Source organism: Rhinatrema bivittatum, chromosome 9 (assembly GCF_901001135.1).
Source record: "Rhinatrema bivittatum chromosome 9, aRhiBiv1.1, whole genome shotgun sequence".
NCBI classification, from domain to species: domain Eukaryota; kingdom Metazoa; phylum Chordata; class Amphibia; order Gymnophiona; family Rhinatrematidae; genus Rhinatrema; species Rhinatrema bivittatum.
Window position 1 is genome coordinate 120535981 of NC_042623.1, and position 12012 is coordinate 120547992.

The window sequence follows — 12012 nt, forward strand, 5'->3', positions numbered from 1 at the left end:
AACATGATCAAAATTTGAGAGAACGTGGGCATCTTACATGTTGTGGAAAGAACAAGGGAAGATATAATTTGCAGACTTTAGAGATTTACCAAGGTACATTCCAACTATGCCATTAACCTTACCTGTGTGTGGGGTATCTGAGGGGTAGGGCAGGAGGGAGAGAAGGGAAAAGATGATTTATAGGGGGAATGGGGGGAAGCCTGTAGGATTTACTTATTGTTCTGATGCTGTAATGTTTACATATATTGGACTACATCTATGTGGTTGACATCTGTGTCTGCGGTTTTCCCTTGTTATCAAGTGACAACCTGCTTCTTTTTGGCATAACTGTATTATGATACTTCTGTATCTTGCCGATGGTTGTGTCATTCTTGATTGTTTGCTGATTACTTATTAATAAACATTAAATTAAAAAAAAAGTTAAGAAGACAAGAATATATTCACACTGCCAGGAAAAGATCCCAGGCTCTTGGACAGTTTTGTCAAAAAGATGCATGGATTACTGCTAATCAGTTCTATATGGTGTATACAGTAGTTACATGACTGTATACAAAAACTGGAGCAGCTACAAAGGTAAAAAGTGTGCAAGAGGCGTGGTCATTGTTAAAAAAAATACCATCCTAGAAGCACAGTCTATATGTATTCCACACATTAAGAAAGGTGGAAAGAAGGCAAAACGATTACCGGCATGGTTAAAAGGGAAGGTGAAAGATGCTATTTTAGCTAAAAGATCTTCATTCAAAAATTGGAAGAAGGATCCAACAGAAGAAAATAGGATAATGCATAAGCGTTGGCAAGTTAAATGTAAGACATTGATAAGACAGGCTAAGAGAGAATTTGAAAAGAAGTTGGCCGTAGAGGCAAAAACTCACAGTAAAAACGTTTTAAAATATATCCGAAGCAGAAAGCCTGTGAGGGAGTCAGTTGGACCGTTAGATGATTGAGGGGTTAAAGGGGCAGTTAGAGAAGATAAGGCCATCGCAGAAAGATTAAATGATTTCTTTGCTTCGGTATTTACTGAAGAGGAAGTTGGGGAGGTACCCATACTGGAGAAGGTTTTCATGGTTAATGATTCAGATGGACTGAACCAAATCACGGTGAATCTAGAAGATGTGGTAGGCCTGATTGACAAACTGAAGAGAAGTAAATCACCTGGACCGGATGTTATATACCCCAGAGTTCTGAAGGAACTAAAAAATGAAATTTCAGACGTATTAGTAAAAATTTGTAAACTATCATTAAAATCATCCATTGTACAGGAAGACTGGAGGATAGCTAATGTAACCCCAATATTTAAAAAGGGCTTCAGGGGTGACGTCAGTGCCAGGAAAAATAGTGGAAAGTGTTCTAAATATCAAAATCACATAACATATAGAAAGACATGGTTTAAGGGAACAAAGTCAGCATGGCTTTACCCAAGGCAAGTCTTGCCTCACAAATCTGCTTCACTTTTTTTGAAGGAGTTAATAAACATGTGGATAAAGGTGAACCGGTAGATGTAGTGTACTTGAATTATCAGAAGGCGTTTGACAAAGTTCCTCATGAGAGGCTTCTAGGAAAAGTGAAAAGTCATGGGATAGGTGGCGATGTCCTTTCATAGATTACAAACTGGCTAAAAGACAGGAAAGAGAGAGTAGGATTAAATGGACAATTTTCTCAGTGGAAGGGAGTGGGCAGTGGAGTGCCTCAGGGATCTATATTGGGACCCTTACTTTTCAATATATTTATAAATGATCTGGAAAGAAATACGATGAGTGAGGTAATCAAATTTGTATATGATACAAGATTGTTCAGAGTAGTTAAATCACAAGCAGATTGTGGTAAATTGCAGGAAGACCTTGTGAGACTGGAAAATTGGGCATCAAAATGGCAGATGAAATTTAATGTGGATAAGTGCAAGGTGATGCATATAGAGAAAAATAACTATAGTTACACAATGTTAGGTTCCATATTAGGTGCTACCACCCAAGAAAGAGATCTAGGTGTCATAGTGCATAACACATTGAAATCGTCGGTTCAGTGTGCTGCGGCAGTCAAAAAGCAAACAGAATGTTGGGAATTATTAGAAAGGGAATGGTGAATAAAACGGAAAATGTCATAATGCCTCTGTATCGGTCCGTGGTGAGACCGCACCTTGAATACTGTGTACAATTCTGGTCGCCGCATCTCTAAAAAGATATAGTTGCGATGGAGAAGGTACAGAGAAGAGTGACCAAAATGATAAGGGGAATGGAACAGCTCCCCTATGAGGAAAGACTAAAGAGGTTAGGACTTTTCAGCTTGGAGAAGAGACAGATGAGGGGGATATGATAGAGGTGTTTAAAATCATGAGAGTTCTAGAACAAGTAGATGTGAATCGGCTATTTACTCTTTCAGATAATAGAAGGACTAGGGGGCACTCCATGAAGTTAGCATGTGGCACATTTAAAACTAATTGAAGGAAGTTCTTTTTCACTCAACTCACAATTAAACTCGGGAATTTGTTGCCAGAGGATGTGGTTAGCTGGGTTCAAAAAAGGTTTGGATAAGTTCTTGGAGGAGAAGTCTGTTACCTGCTATTAATTAAGTTGACTTAGAAAATAGCCACTGCTATTACTAGCAACAGTAACATGGAATAGACTTAGTTTTTGGGTACTTGCCAGGTTCTTATGGCCTGGATTGGCCACTGTTGGAAACAGGATGCTGGGCTTGATGGACCCTTGGTCTGACCCAGTATGGCATGTTCTTATTTCTTCCAACCAGTAATGGCAAAATCGCAAATCCTCAGCCACTGTTGATTGCTGAAGGGTGCATACACCATCTTCTTTGATCTGTTTGAGGCTTTCAATATCATTTCACACTCCTTCTCAAATTCCTTTGCAGCTTGCTGCATGACCTGGTTGAGAACTAGAACCTGCTGCAAGAATATTCATGAAAAATTGGCAGACATATGCTCTGCCTTGGTGATAACCTCTTTGAAGAAGAACTTAGAGAAATAGCAAGTGGCAGTGCATTCCCTCTCCATGGGGACAGATTAGCAGTCTTAAATAAAGCCTTATTTCTAGAAAGACCTTTGCCAGCAATTCCAGTGTTGCTGAATGCTGACCATACTTCTACAATAGCAACAATAATTTCTGACTCTAGCTTGACAGCAAGAATTATGTCGACCAAAAGCAGCACAACAGGTCCAGCCCAAGCCTGGGTCCAATTTTTGACCACTTTTCAAATCCAGAAACTATCCTCTCCTGTAGAGGGGAGAATCCAATACTACCTAGAGAAATGGTGCAAGATCACCAAAGATTGCTGGGTTCTCAGAACTGGGGAGTCATTTCTCCTAGCTCCTAGTGCTTCTTCACCATTCAGACTTCGATCTAAATCTGTCTCATTCGATGCAGCTCTGCCTGGAGGTGGACTTGTTCCTCTACCAGTGGGCGATAGAATCTGTTCCTCTCTGTCTCTATGACCAGGACTTCTACACCTGCTATTTCCTCATACCCAAGAAATTTGGTGGACTGAGACCAATCCTGAATTTAAGAAGTCTGAACAAGCATACACTCTGGGAGAAATTCAAAATAAATTCCCTCCACACAATCCTCCCCTTCATCCTGAAGGGGAAGTGAATATGCACTCTGATCCAAAAGATGCTCACATTCTCATCCACCCATCCAATTGGCAATACCTACACTTTATGGTGGAATTTTCTCACTAGAATCTTCAGTCTCTCAGCCACACCAAACATCTTCACCAAATGGCCTAGCTCTAGTAGAAGTGCATCTGCATTATCAAAGTTTCTAGGTCTTCCTTTAACTGGATGACTGACTGATGATAGCAAATTTTCAGGAGGATGTTCCGACCACATTAGAGAAATCAATATGTCTCCTACAAATACTGGGCTTCTTCATGAATTTCAAGAAATTGACTCTGATTCCCTCCCAGAAAATCAAATTCATTGGGGCATGAATAGATTCTCTGCAGGAAAGAGCTCTCCTTTGTTTCTTCAAATCAAGCACAAACTCTCCGGACATTGGCCCACAGGCTGCTGAACACAGATCAGTGAACAGCTAGAGAGGAGCCACTTGTTCTCAGTCGCATGGTGGCTGTACTCAACATAGTATTGCTGACCTACCTGCACATACATCTCCTACAGTGGGGCCTTTTTTCCGATTACTCAGCCCCTAACAACCCAAATGCAGATTTCAACAGAAATGAAGCAGGAATTGAGTTGGTGGCTAGTCCCCTTCATTCTTCAAAAAGAGATAGCATGACTGCCTCCTAACAAGTAACCTTGGTAACAAATGCATCCACAAAGAGATGGGGGGCTCACATGGTCTCTTTTCGAACTCAGGGGACATAGTCATTCCTGGAGATGCAATACCAATTCAATTTCTTCAAGCTCCGAGCAATAAGGTATGCTTTAACGAATTTCACTTGCCTCTTTCAAGAAAAGAGCATCCTTGTTCAAACAGGCAATTAAGTTGCCTTGTTTTACATGAACAAACAGGGTGACACAGGATCTTGAACTCTGTGCCAAGAAACGCTATTGATGTGGAAATGGGCATGTAGTAATCAAGCTGTCCTGCAAGTTACCTACCTTCCTGAATCTCCAACACCTAGGCAGATGACCTCAGCAGAATATTTTGTCCCTATAGCTCCCACATGGCCCAGACAAGTCTGGCTCACTTATCTAGTAAAGCTTTACAGTTGTCCTCTGATACCTCTCAGATCAGATCTGTATTTATTAACTCAAGAGTCTGTTTCATCCAAATCTTCCCTTCATCAGCTTGACAGCTTGGATGTTGAATGCTCAATGAGAAAGCTTGTCTTTACCTAAAGCAGTGGAAGACATATTGGTATGTGCTAGGAAGCCTTCAACTTGAAGAGCTTATGATTTCAAATGGAAAAGGTTTTTCATATGATGCCAACACAACAGCTTGGAGCCATTCGAATGCAAACCAAAAGACTTACGGGCCGATACAGTAAAAATCTCGAGAGAAAGGGCGAGCGCCTGCTCTCCCGGTGCGCGCATAGGCCACTCTCCTGTGCACGCGATTTAGTAAGTTAATTTATTTAAATTAGGGCCACTGTAAAAAGAGGCGCTAGGGACACTAGTGCATCCCTAGCGCCTCTTTTTGGACAGGAACGGTCAGCGCTCTGGTTCCGATTCACATCTCTACGTAGCCCTCCTATAGTGATTTAAATAGTTCACTATAGTGAAGGCCTTATAAAGAGTCTCTCTCACTCTCTCTCTTTCTCCCTCTCCACCACCCAATATGATAATTCTAAAATTATCATAGCCATGCCCCTTTTTCTTATTGCAGGCTTTATCCATGCGAAATTACAGCATTTTATGAATCTAGGGGTGAGAGAGAGAAGTCTATTTGCTGCCACTTGATGATGTCACCCCCAAATGTTATGGCTAAATCATCCTGCTATTTATGGAAAACATCATTATAAGCAAATTTTCTATAGTGCACAATGCAAATCTCATCTGATTCTGTGCTATATGAAAAATGTTATATAATAGCCACAAGTTGATTAGCAGTACTGCAATGACTAATTGTGAAAGCACAATTATTTTGCAAATTTGTATGTAACTATGGAAAATGTTTTATTATTTACCAAGTAAAAAACACTTTAACTTTTCTACATATATTCACAAGTTTTTAGCATATTTTACAAAAGTTAACTGGATTATTTCAAGGAGCAATGGTGTACATCAAGCTTAGCACGCATACAAATGGTTGCAAAATCCAGCTCATAGGAGAACAGTGGTAAGCACACAGGACTGCAGACATCATGGACCACAAGCAAATGTAATTTATTTTACTTTACACATTGAGACCCAATTAGTCCAGGAGAATGCAATTTTTAAAGCAATTTATGCAGGTAAAAAGTGTTTTATCCACATTAATCGCCTATCTGAAAATCATCAATGCTGCTAAAAGTCTGCGCATTGTTCTGTAACATCCAGACCTATGGCCACATTGAGAAGAGGCATTCCTGTAGTTGTGTTTAGATCAAGGGAAGAAAAGTACATGCACTGATGACATTTTCAGATCTTTTCTAGCAAAAATCTATATGCAGAAAGAGCAGATGCAAGTGACTGTGTGTATTATGTACCCATAGTAACTTTCAAAGTAAAAGACTGATGCAAAATCTATGGGAAAAAGTACACACTGGGTCTTTGTACCAATATGGACAGCTTAAAAATTGTCCACTAAATATTTGTGTATATGAATGGGTGAATTTACCAAAGTCATAGATATAGTACTTAAACTGGTAGGAAATCTTGGCATTGTTACATGCAAGCCCATGCAGGTGTAAGTAGTCTTCAAGAATACAAGCTAGAATGTCTTACAGTATTGCTGAATGAGCACCTTGTCACTGTTTGTAGCTTATTGACCAGTGTGGTTTTGCTGTATCTTTTGTGAGCTAGAACAACTGTAAAGAGAAGATATTTAGATGTTATGATTGCAGAATGTTCTTCCCGCTTAATTAACATAACAAGGTTTTAGAACTAACAGAATTCTATCATGCCTATGGAAAACCTTGGCATGATTGGCAATTTCATTACTGGAAAATGAAATAGATTTTTTAACTTTCTTTTGCATGTTTTTTTCAATTTGGAAAACTTATTTTCTTGAGCTTTTTTCCTATGGTTTGATATTTTTTTGTATTTCATTGTATAGTGTTTCCAATCTATGTTCTCCGTTTTGATTTCATAGGCAATCTGTGTAGGACATGAAAATATGCAGATAATGTACCCAGCAATCTTTGACCAGCTGCTGGCATTTGTAGAATTCTCCTGTAAACCTCCCCAGTATGGAAACATGGAAACAAAGCACATTGCAAATGCGAAGTATAATCAGGTAATGGTACTGACACTTTTGTTTGTTCATTACAGAAGATTCCACTTAGAAAATCTCCTATTGTAAGAAAATTTATTTATTCAAATATCTTTCCATTTTTCCCACATTCTGTTTTTAAAAAAAGTTATTATCTGATATCAAGGATGTTCTTATAAGAGGAATCTTCTGTATTTGATTATATTTTATGAGGGACTTTAATAAATAAAGTGAATTTAAGCTGGTTTTCAGGTAATGCTTAAATTCACTTTCTTTATTAACTCCTACTTGTATGTACTAATATTTATTTTCAGTTGGTGTAGCATGTTTACACTTATTGAGCATTAGTAAGCATTTCAGTCTTCCATATGTCGGGAAAGTATTTCCATAAGTGATTTTGAACACACATAATTAAAAAGGCTGGAGAAAAAGAAATATCTGATTCTTGCGAAGGTAATTCTTAAATTCATTAACTTTTCTCATTCTGTTTATGCGGCAACACAATGGAATCACAATAGATCCAACTATTTGCACCGGTGAGTTAAATTTCCTTAACGATTGCCATAACCTTGTAGGCTCACATAAGTGCAACAATTGTATCTTTTAAACTATATCTTGAGAATCCATATTAGATTCTGACATTTTTAAAATGTGGCTCCTGCATTTCCATTTACAGAAGCTTGCTTTCTGCTTGATTCAGTTTTCCCCCTATATCAGATATATTTATGAGTGATCATGCATGCAATGGAATGATAATCCCCCCCCCCCAACTCAAAGGAAAAAAAATCTATTAATAGCATTAAATATGTGGGATTTTGTTCTTGTAAAGCTAGTTTGTATCTGCATGTTTTGCAATTTTTAAAAAAGCTGCTTTCCTTTTCAGGCTGAGTGGGTGGCGCTGAATTATGTACCCTTTGCAGAGAGATCTTTAGAAGTTGTAGTGGATTTATACCAAAAAACTGCTTGTCATAAAGCTGTAGTGAATGAGAAAGTACTTCAGAACATTATTAAGGTAAAAAGGTTTTCTATGTGTGTTTGTTTTTCAATCCTTCTGTTTCTGACTTGATTTCCTGTGGAATAGGTGCACATAAGTGTTTCAGAGCACTAAAATGAGGCAGTGGGTAATCTTCTTTGGCTTCTTACCAGATATCACACCATATATTTTCTCTGCCTAAATGTTGTGACTCGCTTTCAGGATATCCAAAATATATATTCTGGCACCAGCATGCTTGGCTCATTCTGAACTGACCTGGTGAGTATAGTTCTTTAAAGATAACCAGTGGGTCATCGCACAACACTGTATTCTGCAGCTCTTCCAGACCAGACCCTCTTTCCTAGAGCCTGAGGGATTTCTCTTTGTATCCCTTCAAGACTGGCTGGAGCCTCCTCTCCTTGATCATTTTGGTTCTCTCTCTCTCTCATTTTCCTTTCTGCTCTCTGTCCCATTACAGATGGCTCCAGATTACTTGTGCCATCTTCTCCTTTTCCTCCTAGGTTGTCCTCTTCCTAGGTTGCCTCTGGGCCCTCTCTTTATTGCTCCAGGGCTTGACCTTCAGCCCAAGGTTTCCAGGTATCATTCCTGGATCTCTTCTTTTCTGAGATTCCACCTTCCTTGCTTCCTGGGCCACTTCACTGGGCCTTAATTTTAACCCTTCCTCCCTTGCTGCTTCTTGAGGCTGAATTTCTAACCTTGTAGGATGAGATTTGAAACTCTATCTCTCTGTGCTCCATTCAGGGACTCCTATTTTGTAGTCAGTTTGGCTGCTTTTTAATTGTCTTTTTTTCCCCTTGGACTGATACTGTCTGTCTGGAAGCTTTTGGCTGTTCCTTTGTTTCATACTGGATGTGAGGTACATACACTCCTTTACACTAGCCACTAATGCAGGGATAGTAAACTCCAGTCCCAGAGTGCCACAAACAGGTGTGGTTTTCAGGATATTCATAATGAATATGAATGATATATTTGCATACAGTGAGGGCATGTGAAAATATTTCATGCATGTGAAAATATCTCATGCAATATTCTTACTCTGTATTAATTCTCATAATACCTACAGCTTATTCATTGACGTTTCTTTCTATGTGCCTCAGCAAAGCATTTTTCTTACCTTTTGTTTCCAGTACCAGATACTTAGTCCATTTTAGTTACATTTGAGTCAGGCGTACCGTGGTCTTCCATTCCTCTGGCTAAGTAATCCATGTACTTATTTCAGTCCCATTAATATAAATAAGAAACAGTTTGGGCTTTGAAGTTTGTGTGTTACACAAGCACTGTTCTGGGCATCTTGGGTGGGTGGCACTTAGAGCTCAGTGCTATGTGATGTACTGCCCATCTCACAGTCTGCTGCAGTGAGGGCGCTGATGGGTATGGCTCATACATTGCCACCTAAGGAACCCTGACAGACATTTCTATGGCAGTGCAGTGGTCCATATGAGCCAGAAGATGACTGGATTGGCAGCAGTGGTAGGGGATTGGAGAGTATAGGGATTGAAAGTACACGTGGGGAGGCTGACCCACACATCATTTATGGTGTGTCTGTTTCACAAGTCTTAATCAGAATTAGAAGATAAAGCTATTTAAAAGAAATTTTTATTGTTAATTTTTTTTTTTTTGGCATAAAAGAAACAAGGACAATAAACATCCAGTGTACAATGTTCCTTTTGTATCTTAAATATTGTTTTGAAAGATAATTTAAATTTCACCCAGTATATAGTATTCACCAACTTTCAACACAAAACAAGGCTATCAAATGAAAGTAAACTCTTGACTTATCTCCCAAAAGTCCCTTCCCAACATTAATTCATGTTTCAAACATTCTGCATCAAGGAGGTTGCTAGAGTTCCTTGCTCTTTGAAAATGCCACCAGATTAAGATGTTCTGTGCCATGATATCTAAAAAATTGAGAGGCAGTTGCACATTATAAAGATTAGCTGGAAACAGGTTTCAAAATCATTCAATCACAATCCATAACATATCCTCAATCTGATTGATCAAAAGGGTACAAAGTAAGAACTTCTACAAATAGGAACAATTCACAACCAATTGCAAATGTTATCTGCTGAACACAAATAACAAACTCAAACCAAAGGTCCATCAAGCCCAGCATCCCGTCTCCAACAGTGGCCAATCCAGGGCATAAGAACCTGGCAAGTTCCCTAAAACTAAGTCTATCCCATGTTACTGTTGCTAGTAATAGTGGCTATTTTCTAAGTCAACTTAATTAATAGCAGGTAATGGACTTCTCCTCCAAGGACTTATCCAATCCTTTTTTAAACCCAGCTACACTAACTGCACTAACCACATCCCCTGGCGGAAAATTCCAGATTTAATTGTGGGTTGAGTGAAAAAGAACTTTCTCCGATTAGTTTTAAATGTGCCACATACTAACTTCATGGAGTGCCCCCTAGTCCTTCTATTATCCGAAAGAGTAAATAACCAATTCACAGTTACCTGTTCTAGACCTCTCATGATTTTAAACACCTCTATCATATCCCCCCTCAGCCACCTCTTCTCCAAGCTGAAAAGTCCTAAAATCTTTAGTCTTTCCTCATAGGGGAGTTGTTCCATCCCCTTTTTCATTTTGGTCACCCTTCTCTGTACCTTCTCCATCGCAACTAAATCTTTTTTAAGATGTAACAACCATAATTGTACACAGTATTCAAGGTGCATTCTCACCATGGAGCGATATAGAGGCATTATGACATTTTCCTTTTTATTCACCATTTCCTTTCTAATAATTCCCAACATTCTGTTTGCTTTTTTGACTGCCGCAGCACATTGAACCGACTATTTCAATGTGTTATCCACTATGACGCCTAGATCTCTTTCTTGGGTGGTAGCGCCTAATATGGAACCTAGCATTGTGTAACTATAGCATGGGTAATTTTTCCCTATATGCATCACCTTGCACTTATCCACATTAAATTTCATCTGCCATTTCGATGCCCAATTTTCCAGTCTCACAAGGTCTTCCTGCAATTTATCACAATCTGCTTGTAATTTAATTACTCTGAATAATTTTGTATCATCTGCAAATTTGATTATCTTACTCGTTGTATTTCTTTCTAGATCATTTATAAATATATTGAAAAGTAAGGGTCCCAACACAGATCCCTGAGGTACTCCACTGTCCACTCCCTTCCACTGAGAAAATTGTCCATTTAATCCTACTCTCTGTTTCCTGTCTTTTAGCCAGTTTGTAATCTATGAAAGGACATCGCCACCTATCCCATGACTTTTTACTTTTCCTAGAAGCCTCTCATGAGGAACTTTGTCAAACGCCTTCTGAAAATCCAAATACACTACATCTACTGGTTCTCCTTTATCTACATGTTTATTAACTCCTTCAAAACGTGAAGCAGGTTTGTGAGGCAAGACTTGCCTTGGGTAAAGCCATGCTGACTTTGTTCCATTAACCCATGTCTTTCTATATGTTCTATGATTTTGATATTTAGAGCACTTCCCACTATTTTTCCTGGCCCTGAAGTCAGGCTAACTGATCTGTCGTTTCCTGGATCACCCCTGGAGCCTTTTTAAATATCGGGGTTACATTACCAACCCCCTCCAGTCTTCAGGTACAATGGATGATTTTAATGATAGGTTACAAATTTTTACTACTAGGTCTGAAATTTAATTTTTTAGTTCCTTCAGAACCCTGGTGTGTATACCCATCCGGTCCAGGTGATTTACTACTATTCAGTTTATCAATCAGGCCTACTAGATTCACTGTGATTTGGTTCAATCCATCTGAATCATTACCCATGAAAACCTTCTCCAGTTACGGGTATCTCCCCAACATCCTCTTCAGTAAACACTGAAGTAACAAAATCGTTTAATCTGTCCGCGATGGCCTTATCTTCTCTAAGTGCCCCTTTAACCCCTCGATCATCTAACAGTCCAACTGACTCCCTCACAGGCTTTCTGCTTCGGATATATTTTAAAAAGTTTGTACTGTGAGTTTTTGCCTCTACAGCCAACTTCTTTTCAAATTCTCTCTTAGCCTGTCTTATCAATGTCTTACATTTAACTTGCCAACATTTATGCATTATCCTATTTTCTTCTGTTGGATCCTTCTTCCAATTTTTGAATGAAGATCTTTTGGCTAAAATAGCCTGTTTCACCTCCCCTTTTAACCATGCCGGTAATCGTTTTGCCTTCTTTCTACATTTCTTAATGTGTGGAATACAT

The 12012-nt window shown here is 39.0% G+C and overlaps 1 protein-coding gene across 3 annotated transcripts in view; it reads left to right on the plus strand.

Moving 5' to 3' along the window:
• The window catches only part of MON2 (MON2 homolog, regulator of endosome-to-Golgi trafficking), a 409599-nt gene that overhangs the window by 308289 nt on the left and 89298 nt on the right, over positions 1-12012 (plus strand). For 2 of the 3 annotated variants that reach the window (XM_029615039.1, XM_029615037.1), the window contains exons 27-29: positions 6705-6848; positions 7343-7360; positions 7708-7836. In XM_029615039.1, the coding sequence (XP_029470899.1) occupies positions 6705-6848; positions 7343-7360; positions 7708-7836 (291 nt within the window). The remainder of the gene's footprint in view (positions 1-6704; positions 6849-7342; positions 7361-7707; positions 7837-12012) is intronic. The other variant, XM_029615038.1, reaches the window with a different exon arrangement.